Genomic DNA, 17,656 nt, shown 5'->3' with positions numbered 1-17,656 from the left:
AATTTCAACATAGTCGTCGGCTGAACGTCTGTGGAGAAAATCATTAAAGATAAAATTGACTGCATGAGACAGGAAATAATATCCCAGTTCACCAAATCCAATAATCCCCTTCCCTCCACTACTCCACCCTGTTCACTCTCTTCCTTTGAGCCAGTCACAGAGGAAGAAGTGTCCAGGCTCCTTTCCTCTGCTCGCCCCACTACCTGCATCAGTGACCCCATTCCCTCTCGTACAGTCTCTCCCCAGCAGTCACTTCTCATCTCACTACAATCTTCAACCTCTCTCTTCGGGTGTCTATACCTCAGCATGCTGCTGTCACCCCATTACTAAAGAAATCTTCCCTAGACCCCTACAAACTACCGACAAGTCTCTAATACCCAAAAGTTCAAACATGCTCTTAAAACTCATTTATTAAGGCAAGCCTATCACACTCACTAACTGCATGCAACTCTTAACTCTTCATTGACCAATTCTGAGTGCTCCCCCTGTCTGTTATCTGGAAAATGCTTCTCTGCAGTGCCACAGACTTTGGACTTTGTATATAAGATGGCGGCTGATGACTGGTTCAAGCAGGAGAATTTTTTATTTATTAAATTATTTTTATTCCATCCTTATAAAAATGGACCTTTATACTTGCTCTTGTACCTCTTTTGTTACCCCCTCATCCTCATAGTCTGTAAACTCTCGTGAGCAGGGCCCTCACTCCTATTGTTTCATGTGACTGTTGTTACTCTGTAATGTCTTATTATATTTGTATATGTTCCCCAGAATCTGTAAAGGGCTACTGAATTTGATGGCACTATATAAAAAAAGATTATTATTATTGTTGTGTTGATTGAGCCTAGCAAGACTTCTTGTGTAGTTTCCCCTACGTGTAGTAAACTGCTAGCTAGGGCATTGGATAACAGACCGCACACTCATATATGCATGTAAAATACGGTTTAATATCATGTCTTCCCAGTTTTGGGACAAGTGAAAGAAATGACCTTTAACGTATTGCTGAAATTACAGCATCCCAAAAACAGATACAAACCTTTTCTATGGTACTCTTATTTTAGGCATATTACTCCATATTTATTCATGTACTAATCTGTCCCTCAAGTTCTTGATGTAGTTGTAGATGGTGGTCATCATGAAGATAACTCTCCCTTTAGAAAAACCATAAAATTTTGTGAATCATTAAAGCAAACTATTTAGTGATTAATGACACTGTGTTTTGTTATTTTCATTTATTTTATAGCATTGTGGGTTTTTCTATCAGAAGTTCATATTCCCGGAATACTCCTTTAAAATCGTCTCTTGTGGGTCAGTACATTTGCAACATCCCCCACCGGGGCCTAGCCTTTTCTGGGGGCCTGGATGCAGACGGGGCCCAAAATACCGGAGTGGCTGGCGGTTGCGGCCTAGGGTGCCCTGATGTCACAGTGCTTGGTATGGGGACCGGAGGGGTGTCCTACAGCCTGGCAGGTCTCCAGCAGGTGGTGTGTGCAAGAAATTAGATGAGGGAGAGACTGATGTTCTGGTTCTCTCTGGGGCAACCCCTGAGTGTCTGTAAGATATGTCCCTAAGAGATGAATGGGGAAGCCTTGTGGTGGTAACAGCTGTATCCAGGGATCAGACGGAGGCAGATGTTGTGCAAATCAACTTACAGTTCTTTATTGAACAGAAGGCAATGGCCCAAAACAGTTAAGAGCATATTCTTTATGCTGGGATGATCATGGGGAGTTGGTCCTCGGGAAAGATACACTCAGCCTGATAGTAGGGGCAGGATGGGCTGGTTCAGGTGGAACTGAGTCCAAGTAGGGGAAGCTGCAGTTCTGGGCTTATACTCCAGACTGGCCCTGTGTGCCAGGCAGCAGGCCTGAGGCACAAGAAGTTCCATGGATTGATGGCAGCTCGATTGACTGAAGGTGTGCTCCTCACTCTCACCGAAGATCAGACCAGACAGACCATGCGCTCTCACCCAGCAGGGGTTTTTATACTCCCCCAGGTGGTAGCACCTCTCCAATCACATTCCAGGTGATATATCAGCCACATCATTGGATAATTAAATACACCAGTTAACTGTTGCCTTGCCAGAAAGTATCTACAGCTGCAATTACACTCAGTTCTGGAAACTTCCTAGAGGGTTCATGACTCCCCCTGACCTGGAGAGAGTGTTATTCACAAATACCAGCGTGCCTATGTATTGGCAGGGGTGTTACATTCCAGATATACCACCCCTGACAATCCACGTGTTACCATCCCCATGTTGCCTCGACCATTACCTGCACTAACACCAACTTTTATGACCTTTCTTCCACAATCACAGAACCCCCTGATGTATGATCGGCCAGAAGTGATGGGTTTTAAGAGCACGTTTCAAGCTTAAAGGGGTATTCCGGGAATTTGAACGTCTGATACAAAACCCCATAATGCTATAAATAAATGAATGTAACAAAACTCAACGTCATTAGTCACAATATGAAGCTTAAATAGTTTGATTTTATGATTCACAAGATTTTATGGCCTCCCTAAAGTTATCACCAAGATGGCTGCCTCTGTATACTACAAGTCCCAAGATCCTTTAGTTCTCAATAACTCCTCCTCCCTCTTATGCTCTGCTCCTGGTGATGATGTAACAGGTTTTCTTGCTCTGTTACCATAGTAATGATGTGTAACTGACATCACCACAACACTGGCCATACAGGATGCACTGCAACCAACCGACTACAGCCAAACATAGTGGTGATCACATGACCTGCCCAGGACATGTGATGTGGACATGTGACCAGCGGCCATCTTCTATCCTGTGTATGCTCTGCACCGGACCGTGCGGAGGAAATTAACGGACTGATTAAAGGGCCAGTAGCATTTTAATTCTTCATTACAGTCTATGTCATCAGCATTTTTCTGCTAACGGGAGCAACATTTTAAATAACAACTAATTACACATTAGCTTATATTTTAAGGACCCATTTATATATGAATTATGCTGATTCCTGGAATACCCCTTTAAGTATTTGGATGTTAGTCTAATAGTATGGGGTAGAGCATTCCAGAGAATTGGTCCAGCTCGGGAGTCCTGGAGACCAGAGGCTCAAACTGAAAAAGAAAAGGTGACAAAATCCACAGATAAAGGAGGAGGAACAGCAATTATCAACAGAGAAGTCATAACCTTCAGACACAGAACACGACTGATCACAGGACAATAATCCTCAATCTAATCATTACCAACACCTAAAGATTCTGTACATGACGTACACAAGCTCTGCCAGAGACTCCATCAACCCAAACCCCTCACACCACAAGTAATGGCCGCACATACAGGTCTCCTCAGGGAAATATAATTTATACTCCTCCCCCTCATAACTAGCGCCCCGCCTACACTGATCACATGATATATCACATCATCGGAGGTCCTTCATCCACCACTCCTCCTCTATACACAGGAACACACTAAGACCCTTCCTGTCCTTCCGGGAGGCCCCGCCCCTTCCGTTACATCACACTCCTAGGATCACATGACTAGTGGATAGTGATCAGAACGCCCCGCCTCTTCGCTGACATCACACTCCCAGGGTCACATGACTAGTGGATATTGAGCTGGAGACGTGTGTGATGTAGAGAGTGTCCTGCACTGAGGAGAGAAGAGGTAAGTGACCAGAGGAGGAACTACAACTCCCAGCATGCTCCAGGAGCACACACACTATATGGAGGGACTACAACTCCCAGCATGCTCCAGGAGCACACATACTATGTGGAGGGACTACAACTCCCAGCATGCTCCAGGAGCACACACACACTATATGGAGGGACTACAACTCCCAGTATGCTCCAGGAGCTCACACACTATATGGAGGGACTACAACTCCCAGCATGCTCCAGGAGCACACACACTATATGGAGGGACTACAACTCCCAGCATCCTCCAGGAGCACACACATAGTACACATGGGGGGAATTTATCATTATAACCCAATAAGCCCCCCATGGCGCAATAGCTCAGTCGCACAGTCCAGCGCCATCACTCCTCCCTCAGTCCAGTGACCTCCCCTCCAGTGTCTGGAGAATCCCCATCTGTCACATCACACATGTCATGGACACAATTGCTTCATATAGAGTTTGCTCTTAGTTCTTCTCATGTTTCCTCAGGTTCTATAGATCCAGGACTCCCAGAGGTTTCTCCTAAAGATGATCCTTTCCATCAATGATCCACCAGGGATCCGGGAGAAGGACAGAGAGCAGATGGCGGCCAGGATCCTGGAGCTCACCCTGGAGATGATCTCCTTGATAACCGGAGAGGTGAGAGTCTCCCAGGACACGGCTCTTATCTCTAGGAATAACAGCGGGAAATGACTGGAGAGGTGAAGGATTCTTAGGATCTATGTAGTGATCAGTGTCTCCCCATACACAGGATTACACAGTAGTGAAGAAGTCGTCTGGTGAGTGTGTGACCCCCCATGTGTCTGGAGGATGGACCCAGAGCCCCATCACCGAGCCTCCACCTCATTCACTGATACATGAGCAGAAGATCCTAGAACTTACCTCCAGGATCACTGAGCTGCTGAGCGGAGAGGTGAGCGCTGCCGGGAATGCTGGGACATTGTACAATAACACAAGGGAGGTGTCTGGGTGATGACTGTGTCATTGTGGGTGTCAGGTTCCTATAAGGTGTCAGGACGTCACTGTCTATTTCTCCATGGAGGAGTGGGAGTATATAGAAGGACACAAGGACCAGTACAAGGACATGATGATGGAGGACCACCAGCCCCTCACATCAGCAGGTAAGAGGAGACCTTCCTGATTATAGAGGACAGAGCAGGTGTGAGGTCACCTCCTCCATCATCTCATCATCACATATAGACAATGTATCAGTCACTGTGTATATTTCCTATAGATGGATCCAGTCAGAGAAATCCACCAGAGAGATGTCCCAGTCCTGGAGATTCCCGGGATATTACACAGGAACCAGAGAGATGTCCCAGTCCTGGAGATTCCCGAGATATTACACAGGAACCAGAGAGATGTCCCAGTCCTGGAGATTCCCAGGATATTAGAGAGGAACCAGAGAGATGTCCCAGTCCTGGAGATTCCCGAGATATTACACAGGAACCAGAGAGATGTCCCCGTCCTGGAGATTCCCGAGATATTAAAGAGGATCGGAGGAGAATCTCCCACTGGATCATCAGGTAGATGGAGCTGAGATTCCTGTAAATCCTTTAGATTTATATAATGAGGATAAATTTGCCATAACTTTGTGTTCCTTCTCAGGTCCCTCATGTTGGATCTTTCCAGGAAAGTTGTGGTGGAAGGAGGAGCGGAGAGGAAATCCCCTCATCAGTGACAGAGGAGGGTAAGAGCCTTTCATGTATCTTGTGGGTTATTCTTCCCTTATACATTGCAGGGAGAGGTCACATCCAGGGGAGGAGATGGAGATGACATAGACACCGGCTCATCTGTCTCTGGTTTTCTCATCCAGTGAGTCGGAACAGTCTATATCAGTGTTCCCCAACCGTCTTGTACCTGGGGACCAGCTGCACCCAGTTTATCATGGTTCCTGAAAAAGAAAATTGTGTGCTCCTCAACCCATATAATGCCCCGTTTTCTGTAGCCCCCTTTTTAATGTTTCAATAAGAAGACACTATAATACCCCTTTTTCTATAACCCCCACAAACCTATAATGTCCTTTTGTCTTTGGGCTTTTCAATGTGAGGAAAAATATATACATGACACATATACGCAAGTATAAGCCGAGCTGCCCAATTTTACCACAAAAAAACCTGGAAAACTTAGCCTCTAGTATAAGCCTAGGGTGCGAAATGCAGCTGCTACTCTTTAATAAAATGTCCAGCAGCAGCCTCCCCTCACTAATAATATGCCCCCAGCAGTACTCCCCACCTAACGTAAGGTCCTCCGCTCCTCCCACTAATGAAATGTCCACAGCAGTGCTCCATAAAAAATAAGCGGGTCCAGAAAAGTTCTTACACCAGTTTTTAAGGAGTTATAGAAATACATTTTCTGTAAAAATTTGGATGTTTTTTTTCAAAGGGGTTTTGTTGTATCCAAAATCCCTAATTATTCAATAATATTCCTCAGCGACTTATAGTAAAACAAGATATTGCTATAGACCAGTGGTCTTCACCTGCCTGTGCATTATTTCTATTAGGCGATACTTCGGATCAGAATGTCTGAATATTTTACAGAGGATCAAATATTCATTCTCTCGCTCCAGTGCTGAAAATAAAAGATCACTCAGTATAGTTCCCTCTGATTGCTCTGGGTAGAGGAGAAATGCCCATACTGTGTCCCTTTGGCTTTCTAAGATCAATGATATTATGTGCATGGAGGAACTGACATTGACAGGATTGTACAGTAGTACCTGGTATCCATGGATATAGGGATATGTGGGGCAATGGGAAAATGACTAGGAACATTGGGGCTTATTTACTAAGGGTCCGCGGATCGCATTTCCGTCTGACTTCCCGACGTTTTTCAGAATTACGCCGCTTGGACAGGTATTTAGCAGAGGATTGTGTCGCACACGATCGGGTTGTGGTACAGCTGCGCTGTCTTTCATGCAACAGAAATCGGGGGGGTTGAGCCGTCGGACGATCCGACTGATTCAGACTAAGCGCAGGATTTAACATTCAAATTGTGTCGCATACAATGCACTTACATGCACCAGAAAGAAGAAGGTGAACTCCGGGGACCTGAGCGGGGAAGCAACACATGCAGGATATCGGGTGCACGGTCTTAGTGAATTGCGGCACAGTGCATTCTCATCGGGGAACGCGACAGGGATGGGTAAGTAAATGTGTGCCATAGAGTTTAGAGTACAATGTTACGCTCGATAATGTTGTAATATAGCTGTCTGTTTTGATAATAAACGGTTGCTGGATTTATTTTTTTTTATTTTTTTTTTTTGCCTTCTATTCATTTCCACATTTTCCTATTTTCTCCTTATGTGTATTTTGCTCTTTAATTCTTTCTTTTTTATATAAAATATTAAATAATTTAAAAAAAAGTGTTAATAACATGTTGCTCCTCTACCAGGTTTAGCTGGAGGTGCAGATTATATTTGGATTATCTGAACACTGAGAGTTTATCCAAATCTGCAGCATGCCCCTTCTCCCTGCTGTCTGTCAAATAAGAGGCTTTGGGAAGGGGGTAACAAACCACAAAGCAACTGAAATACCAGCTGGCACACAGCCCTAAAACACGTTTGTGTGCACGAGACCTTAGGTCGTGTCCTCATTTAAGTTAAGTAGGGACACTTAACTTAAATAGGGTTTAAGTTACTTTTTAGGGTTACTTCCCCCTTGCTTGTTGCCTTCATCTTATCTCATGTTTAATCTCTTATTTCTTAGTGACTTCTTTTTTAGTGTATTTCTTAGTGTCACCTTTCTTAGTACAATCGGTCCCTGACATAAGAACACCCGACTTACAGACGACCCCTAGTTACAAATGGACCTCTGGATGTGTGTAATTTTATGTACATTAGCCCTAGGCTATAATAATCAGCTGTAACGGTTATCAAAGGTGTCTGGAATTAAGCTTTATTGTTAATCCTGGTTCTTCCGACAACTCAAAAGTCTTAAAATCCAACACGGACCTAAATTATTTTAGCTGGGGTTACAATTATTAAATATATAGTTCCGACTTACATACAAATTCAACTTAAGAACACAGAACCTATCTTGTACGTAACCTGGAAACTGTCTGTATATGTGTCAGGCTTCTGGGGAAGTGGACCACCGCGGACGATGATGTAAGCCGACACCTGGGACTGGAATCTAAGCGGGTTGGACTTGCTGCGGCGTGGTACCACCAGTTCGTTCCACAGGTGCGACTTTGTCGCAGCCAAGGCGAGGTATAGAGACGTTAAGTAGAATCGTAGTCGGGATCAGGCAGGAGGTCAGGACGGGCAATAGGTCAAGGTAGGCAGCGGAGGAGCGTAGTAAGGAACGGAACCGGGGTCACAACGGGAAATCACAAACCCAGCAAAGGGAATGGAACACAGCTTTCTCTAGGGCACAAGGCACGAAGATCCGGCAGGGTGTGCAGGGAGAGGCAGGTTTATATAGAATTCTGGGAATTGGCCAGCGCCCTAGGAGATGGGGATGCACACGCACAGCCCGAGGACCGAGATCAGGAGCGGGGAGAGGTAAACAGCACAAGCGTGCACGTGGCACGTGTGAGCCTGCGACCCGAGATATGGGTTGTGGGCGCACCCGTGACAATATATCACTTTTATTCGCTTTCATTGAAACGTTAATAAAACAAAATTGTTCTAAATAAGCTAAACACAACTAAACATATTGCATGGGGGGGGGACATCAGTGAAACCAAGTTGCTCTGGAACCAAGCAGAGTGCATAGATGAGTTACCATCTCAATACTTAGAAACGGCTCACGAAACAAGACTACTACATAGAAACAGCACTAGAACCAAGCATACTAAAAGCATATGTTACTAGAACCATGCTGACTACTTACCTACAGGAACATAACCGAGCTTGCTACATAGGAGAACCTGTATATAACTATAAGAACTATATATAAGGAGCTCCAGAACCAAGCTTAAAAGGGTTGTCCTAGACCTAAAAAAATTATATGTGATCGGGAGAGGGCTGTTTAAAGAAATTGATATTTACTTACCTCAGCGGTCCCTCCCACTAGCCTGCTCCACCATCTCTTTGGTCTGTGCCTCTGTTTTCAGGATCACGGAATCTGTGCTGATTTCAGCTTCTGGCCGAGGTGGTCGGCCTCACCCACCCATCCTCATATCTCAGAGCGTGATACAGTGCTGGGAATGGTACCCGTTAAAGGTGAATCAAAACTCACGTTTTTTCAACTTTATACCTTTGGAGTGCTGCCTACCATTTTTTTTTAAATACTTATCTGGACTTTATTGGGCTCAAAATTTTGTGTGGGCTAGCACCCGCTCTCTATTGTGCTGCTATTAATTGTTAATTAATTACTATTTTTGTTACGTGAAGTGTATATAGCCAGTACTGTGTGAGCACTAACGCTTAACAGCTTCCCTGCTGTGTAGAGTGTACAGATAAGAGGCTGGGCGAGTGTGGCGGAGGCGTTTATAATAGCTTGAGGTGCAGAGAGAAACAGAGAAAGGTATGTAAAATCAAATAGGTAGGTAGGTGAGCCTTTCCTCCTCCATCAGTCTGAATCTGTTACGTGTGTAAACAAGTTGTGGTCTCACAGTAATAAGCACAGCCAGTTGAGACCGCTACTTCAGGTACAGGCTAAACTGAGGAGAATAGCAAAGAAACAATGGTAAAGGAAGTAATCAACAAAGTTGTCCTTCAGCCCAAGACCTATTTGTTTGTGAAAAGGTGGGCTTTATTCAGATTATACCATAAGATTTTTCTATCCGTAGATGACTGTATGTTACAGTTAAGTCGCTTAACTTCTGCTTGTAACTTGGGAAATGGAAACCTCCAATACTGATTTCTTGGTTATATTTTCCAGGAGATGAAAGTACAAGAGGTTCCCATGGACGTCCCCCCTCATCTCCTTGTGGTGAAGTAGAAGATAATCAGTCACCTCTTTCCACAGAGGAGGGAAATCGTGGAGATAAGGGGCAGTTTTTATGTCCAAAATCTGAGAAGACTTTTACTCACAAAACAAATGTTATCATTCATCTTCAAAGTCACCAAGAGGCAAAGGTTTTTTCATATTCCGAATGTGAGAAAAATTATACTCCCGAATCAAGTCTTCATCAACAGGTGAAAATTCACACAGCAGAGAGGCAATTTTTATGTACTGAATGTGGAAAATGTTTTCACAGTAAATCAAATCTTGTTAAACATCACAGAGTTCACACAGGGGAGAGGCCATTTGCATGTACTGAATGTGGAAAACGTTTTAGCGGCAAATCAAATCTTGTTAAACACTGGAGAACTCACACAGGGGAGAAGCCATTTTCATGTACTGAATGTGGAAAATGTTTTACTCAAAAAACCCATCTCATTGTCCATCAGGCAACTCACAGAGGAGAGAAGCCATTTTCGTGTAATGAATGTGGAAAATGTTTTACCGGGAAATCAAGTCTTATTCACCACCAGAGAATTCACACGGGGGAGAAGCCATTTGCATGTACTGAATGTGGGAAATGTTTTACTCGAAATACAAATCTTGTTGCCCATGAGGCAACTCACAGAGGAGAGAGGACATTTCCATGTTCTGAAGGTGACATTTTTTTCAGTTATGAATAAGGTCTTGTGTAATCCCAGAGAACTCTCACAAGGAAGAAGGTCCAGATTGTGGGAAATGTTTTACTGAGGAAAAAGTTACTCAGGGCAAAAGCCTTTTTTATGTACAGATCATGTAAGATGTTTAATAGAGGACACCTTTTTAGACATAACAGAAGTCACCCAGGAGAGAAGCTTTGAAGATATGATTTGTGACTGAAAATTCTAAACATCGGTGAATTCACACAGGAGAGAAGCCATGTTAACATTTCTTACACTATGGATGTTACTAGTTTTGATCTCTGTTGTTGGATTTCCATTTTTAGGATACTTCTACTGATATGTGCAGCATATTTGGTTTTTAAAAGCTAAATGGACTGACCGGTGGGTGAATTATGAAAAAAACTTTCTATTCCGGATAACTGGCCTTACTTCTAATCACACAACAAATGGTTTCTGAGGTGACTTTCACATGTTCTACATCTCCTGGCGTTGTCGGCAGCTGCTCCTTTTTCGGTGACAGTGAAGCTGGGCCGATGTCTGATTTATAAATTTAACGATTGTTCCCTCTCTAGTAATTTGTGGTAGTCTGTGTAAAAGGTTTATCCTAATGAGCAGCATTCACTGTTCTATATCCTAGATCAGGGCTTGCCGTTCCCTGCAACAGCCCAATGCAGACTGTGTCAAGGTGCTTAAATATTGGTTGGTATTGACCCTAAGTGATGGAGGGCTTAGTGCTCGGAGGAGAGTAGTTCTCTCATATGTTGTGGGAATACGGTGTAACAATGACTGTCCATGGCAAATACTGTGTCACCTTTCTAGGCACGGGCACTGCTGTGCTGCTGCTACCAGCCAGTCACTCCTTGGTCCAAGGCCATGCACAAGTGTCACTCATAAAGCCTGCGTGTCTTCTGCTAGTATGCCGCTGGTGCATGCCTCTGGTATTAAAGGTCAGGTTCCTAAGTGTTCCAAGTGAAGGAGTGTTTTGTATCTGCTTTGGATTACTTGTATTTGACCCAAGGTTTGCTCTGTGACCACAATCCTGATCTGATGTCCTCAGTTTCTGACCCTGGCTTGTTCCTGAACCTGTACAGCCTCCCCACCCCCCACCCTTTTTCCTCGATTCTTCTACTTTGCAGCCTGCCCTGACTATGGACTTTTCCTGATTATTCACTTGCCTCTCTGCTATGCACTGGTGTCTTTCTACCCACTGGTCCAGTTGATAACCACACCAGGAAGGACTCACACAAGTGGTGGCGGCCTTGTGATTCCTCCACAATGAATACAGATCCCTGTATCGTATGTGCCCAAAAGCCCCTATGTTTATAAGAACACAGTGGATCTACAACCCACTGGTCATTAAAGGGGTACTCTCATCTGGACATGCCACTATTGAGCCCTGCCTGACCACATGGCTTCAGCGATCATTACCACAGGACAACTCTGGGACATGCAGTAACTCCTGGACATTTCATATACAAAAAACGTATCTTTCTTTGAGCAATCCCTCCAGCAGAAGTGGCCGTATCTAGGGACACAGTCTTGTTTCTAAGGGACAACATGACTACATTTATGAGAAATTATCTTCACACCGGAACATTTTTTTAAATAACATCTAATTGACGAAATGTATGTATATGGCAAATTAATGAAATTGAATGTGACTGCCCAGATGAGAAGACCCCTTTAAGTATGCAGAGGCCATGGATTCCACTGGCATAGTCAATACTGCAATCCAGGTCTTCCAATAGGACATGCAAGACCTATGTCTTCACAATGACCAGTTCATGCGAGATGAGCAAGCCATGAATTCATAATCTGCTCCCGTTGTAGCACAGGTCCTAGCCCACACTATTCCTCGGATTCCAGTTGCAGCAGAAACTGCAGAATGCTAACTATCACTCCCGCCTCATTATGATGGTGGCTTGTATGGATCCCTGAATTGTAGATTCACCCCGAAATTCCTAATGCCGGCTTGGCTCCGGTGCAGAGCCGAACTGGCATCGGCTCAGTGCCGTACTAGTACTGGGCTGAACACTAATAGCAGGAGCCCGCGCCGTACTAATATGGCGCTGAACGCTAAGGGGTTAAAAAGGAAAACACTCAGAATTATCTAGAATAAGATCTTTATCTTAATTTATGTAAGAAAGTGTTACAGACATAGCACAGAACTTCTCCTTTCCTGTATATGTGGGCAGAGCACAGCATTGCGACTCTTATCCTGTATATATGGGCAGAACACGGCACTGCGACTCTTATCCTGTATATGTGGGCACAGCACGGCACTGCGACTCTTATCCTGTATATATGGGCAGAGCACGGCACTGCGACTCTTATCCTGTATATATGGGCAGAGCACGGCACTGCGACTCTTATCCTGTATGCGTGGGCAGAGCACGGCACTGCGACTCTTATCCTGTATGCGTGGGCAGAGCACGGCACTGCGACTCTTATCCTGTATGCGTGGGCAGAGCACGGCACTGCGACTCCTATCCCCGGCAGCACTTAAAGCATAGCGCCGCCATCTTACCTCCGATCATCACGCCCCCGAACGTCATCGGGTGGTGGCGATCGGTTGCCATGACAGGCTCGGGTCTGCGTCAGACCCGAGGCTGAATGGTTTCTGCATATTCTTTACAATGAGCCAGTGTGCAGAAATGCCATGTACTGCGATACAGAAGTATTGCAGTATATGGTAGGAACGATCTGACTATCTAGGGTTAATGTACCCTAGATGGTCTAAGAAATAGTGAAGAAAAAAAAGTTTAAAAAAATTAATAAAATATAAAAAATTCAAATTACCCCACTTTCCCTAGAACTGATATAAAACATAATAAACAGTAAAAATCACAAACATAGGTATCGCCATGTCCCAAAATGCCCGATCTATCAAAATATAAAAAAACAGTTATAACCGGCTGTCACAAACCCGACTCACCGGAGTTCACACACTTGGATAACTACTCTATGGAGTCCCAGAATTTAACCCTTAAGCTCCGCCCACTTCCACAAAATGGCGTCCTTACGCTAAATTTACTCCACAGAATCCACACTGCCACCACCCACGAGTTACTTACGCAAAGAAGGCCGTAGGCACCTCAACCACACGGACAATGCACCCTGATGATAACTCAGCACATGCACTCACTACTTACACTAGTGGAATAGGAAGAAATTCTTTGGCCCGAGGACAGGGCATAAGCATCGATCCAGCCTTCTATTGTCATAGAGTCACCCAGACTGAACACTACTATGTGGCTGCTTCATTAATTTAAGCCCAGGTGATTTTTGACCCCCACCCCTGGCTGTGATGTCACTGTGAGGGGGATTTTTCTATCCCCCTTCCATCAGTGAGCTACTTTTTTGGTCTGGGTTTTTATCAGAACCCCATAACTTTTGATTGGGAGATGGCACAATTGTGCCATGGCTTCCAACCAAACGGGCATGTTATTCCCATTAACCCCATACCAAACTCGGGGTGTCTTAGCCTAATATCAGGGGTGTTCTGCTATTGGCTGCCTTCCATTGCAGCTAATGTTCTGATTTTCGGTCCAGGAGTGCGTCTAGACCCCATAACTGTCCTGTGTAACTTGGGACCTATAATTATGAATTATGTCCCAGTTATGGACAGCTATTATATTCCCTTTGTCTAAATTTGGAGGGAAGAACATGCAGTCTGTGGCTTCTTTTCATCCCCCACTAGCTAGACTACTCTGGCCGAAAGGTGTTAATTTTACCACTTAGAAGACCATGCGTCTCTGATCAAACATAGACTCCCTGGGGTGTTATAACCACCCTGCCAGGCTCATCTTCTGGCTGGTCTTAAACAAATGGAGCCTAATGATTTATAACAGGCAGAATGAAACAACACAAAGAAAGAAAAATCAAAAAAGAATATATAACAAACAAACTGTGGAGGAGTAATATTATCACACCGGCGGTGACCTCCGTGGCGGGAAATGGCGCCCAAATGTCCGAAACGCGACTTTTACACCTTTTTACATGACATAAAAAATGTAATAAAAAGTGATCAAAATGTCGCACAGACCTCAAAATGGTAGCAATGGAAATGACGGCTCATTTCGCAAAAAATGACCCCTCACACATCTCCGTGCGCCAAAGTGTGAAAAAGTTATTAGCGTCAGAAGGTGGCAATTTTTTTTTTCCTTTTTTGTACACATTCATTTAATTTTTGAGAATGTATTAAAACACAATAAAATCTGTATAAATTTGGTATCACCGCGATCGCACCGAACCAAAGGATAAAGCTGAGGTGTTATTTGGAGCGAAGAGTGAAAGTCGTAAAAACTGAGCCTACAAGAACGTGCGTTTTTTTTTTCAATTTTTCCACATTTTTTTTTTCCGGCTTCCCAGTACACGGCAGGGAATAATAAATAACATCACGGGAAAGTAAAATTTGTTACACACAAATTAAGCCCTCACACAGCTCTGTACACGGAAAAATGAAAAAGTTATGGATTTTTGAAGGTGGAGAGCGAGGAATGAGCGAAAAAACCCTGCGTCCTTAAGGGGTTAAGGTGAAAGTGTAGACTCTGACTTTGTGGCTTGTAAATTGTGGAACATAATATCATAACGTAACAAATCCAAGATGGAGCTGATGTCAGTCACAGCGGCCTCTCACATGGGAGAGACTGGACATGAGGAAACCGTCACCTGTAACCTCCTACATTGGGGCTCATTTACTAAGGATTGTGGATCGCACTTCTGTCGGACTTTGCACCTTTTTCAGGGCTTGCACAGGTATTTAACAGGTGTCTGCGCTGATACCCTTTTGTGGCGCGGCTGCGCTGCTTCCATGCGACTTAAGGGACGTTACGACGGACGATCTGACTGATTCGGACTGAACGCTGGATTTAACCTTCAAATTGTGTGCCATGACAATGCACTTACATGCACCAGGAAGAAGAAGGTGAACTCCAGGGACCTGAGCAGGGAAGTGACACATGCAGGATATCGGTAGCACGATCTAAGTGACTCCCCGCACAGCGCATTATACACGGACAATGCACTTACATGCACCAGGAAGAAGAAGGTGAACTCCGGGGACCTGAGCGGGGAAGCGACACATGCAGGATATCGGGCGCACGATCTTAGTGACTCCCCGCACAGCGCATCATTCACGGACAATGCACTTACATGCACCAGGAAGAAGAAGGAGAACTCCGGGGACCTGAGCGGGGAAGTGACACATGCAGGATATCGGGCGCACGATCTTAGTGACTCCCCGCACAGCGCATTATACACGGACAATGCACTTACATGCACCAGGAAGAAGAAGGTGCACTCCTGGGACCTGAGCGGGGAAGCGACACATGCAGGATATCGGTAGCACGATCTAAGTGACTCCCCGCACAGCGCATTATACACGGACAATGCACTTACATGCACCAGGAAGAAGAAGGTGAACTCCAGGGACCTGAGCGGGGAAGCGACACATGCAGGATATCGGTAGCACGATCTAAGTGACTCCCCGCACAGCGCATTATACACGGACAATGCACTTACATGCACCAGGAAGAAGAAGGTGAACTCCAGGGACCTGAGCGGGGAAGCGACACATGCAGGATATCGGTAGCACGATCTAAGTGACTCCCCGCACAGCGCATTATACACGGACAATGCACTTACATGCACCGGGAAGAAGAAGGAGAACTCCGGGGACCTGAGCGGGGAAGCGACACATGCAGGATATCGGGTGCAGGATCTTAGTGACTCCCCGCACAGCGCATTATACACGGACAATGCACTTACATGCACCAGGAAGAAGAAGGTGCACTCCTGGGACCTGAGCGGGGAAGCGACACATGCAGGATATCGAGCGCAGGATCTTATTTAATAGCAGCAGATGTGCATTATACACAAATGCACTTTCTGTGACCTCCAGGGGGAATGTAAGTAAATGAGCCCCAATGTATCTGCTGTCATTGTATCTAAGAAGCGCTGAGGAGAACCAGAATCTATCACAATAAGGCCAACCCCCCCCCAAGATCACATGATCTATGACATCATCACAGGTCCTTCATCCAGCACTTCTCTTCTATACACATGTACACCCGGGAGGCCCCGCCCCTTAAGTGACGTCACACTCCCGGGGTCACATGACTAGTGGATAGTGAGCAGGAGGAGGTGTGTGACATAGAGAGTGTCCTGCACTGAGGAGAGAAGAGGTAAGTGACCAGAGGAGGGACTACAACTCCCAGCATGCTCCAGGAGCACACACACTATATGGAGGGACTGCAACTCCCAGCATGCTCCAGGAGCACACACACTATATGGAGGGACTACAACTCTCAGCATGCTCCAGGAGCACACACACTATATGGAGGGACTACAACTCTCAGCATGCTCCAGGAGCATACACACTATATGGAGGGACTACAACTCCCAGCATGATCCAGGAACACACACACTGGGGCACATTTACTTACCCGGTCCAGTCGCGATCCAGCGGCGCGTTCTCTGCTCTGCATTCGGGTCCGGCCGGGATTTATGAATGTAGTTCTTCCGCCGTCCACCAGGTGGCGCTGCTGCGATCAAAGTCATCTCATCGCGCCGGAATTCACCACCTCGGACCAAGTGAAGGTAAGCGCTCCCCAAGCGACACTTTTTCGGTTTTTAAATGCGGCGGTTTTTCCAAATACGTCGGGTTTTCGTTCGGCCACGCCCCCCGATTTCCGTCGCGCGCATGCCGGCGCCGATGCGCCACAATCCGATCGTGTGCGCCACAATCCCGGGGCAATTTAGGTACAATCGGCGCAAATCGGAAATATTCGCGTAACACGTCGGGAAAACGCGAATCGGACCTCTAGTAAATGACCCCCACTGTATGGAGGGACTACAACTCCCAGCATGCTCCAGGAGCACACACACTATATGGAGGGACTACAACTCCCAGCATGCTCCAGGAGCACACACACTATAAGGAGGGACTACAACTCCCAGCATGCTCTAGGATCAAACACACTATAAGGAGGGACTACAACTCCCAGCATGCTCCAGGAACACACACATTATATGGAGGGACTACAACTCCCAGCATGCTCCAGGAGCACACACTATATGGAGGGACTACAACTCCCAGCATGGTCTGGGCACACAAAGTCTCTCTCCATGTCCGGTCCAGTATGTGCTATTAGTAAGGAGTCACACAGTCCAGCGCCATCACTCCTGCCTCAGTCCAGTGACCTCCCCTCCAGTGTCTGGAGAATCCCCATCTGTCACATCACACATGTCATGGACACAATTGCTTCATATAGAGTTTGCTCTTAGTTCTTCTCATGTTTCCTCAGGTTCTATAGATCCAGGACTCCCAGAGGTTTCTCCTAAAGATGATCCTTTCCATCAATGATCCACCAGGGATCCGGGAGAAGGACAGAGAGCAGATGGCGGCCAGGATCCTGGAGCTCACCCTGGAGATGATCTCCTTGATAACCGGAGAGGTGA

General features: G+C 45.6%; 1 protein-coding gene across 1 annotated transcript in view; it reads left to right on the top strand.

The window, feature by feature from the left end:
• The window catches only part of LOC140119827 (uncharacterized), a 76,452-nt gene that overhangs the window by 51,144 nt on the left and 7,652 nt on the right, over positions 1 to 17,656 (top strand). The window contains exons 3-4 of the mRNA XM_072139238.1: positions 5,254 to 5,335; positions 9,471 to 10,145. Of these exons, the coding sequence (XP_071995339.1) occupies positions 5,254 to 5,335; positions 9,471 to 10,145 (757 nt within the window). The remainder of the gene's footprint in view (positions 1 to 5,253; positions 5,336 to 9,470; positions 10,146 to 17,656) is intronic.

This window comes from Engystomops pustulosus, chromosome 2 (genome assembly GCF_040894005.1).
Source record: "Engystomops pustulosus chromosome 2, aEngPut4.maternal, whole genome shotgun sequence".
Lineage (NCBI taxonomy): Eukaryota > Metazoa > Chordata > Amphibia > Anura > Leptodactylidae > Engystomops > Engystomops pustulosus.
This window is presented reverse-complemented; position numbering and strand designations above follow the sequence as displayed.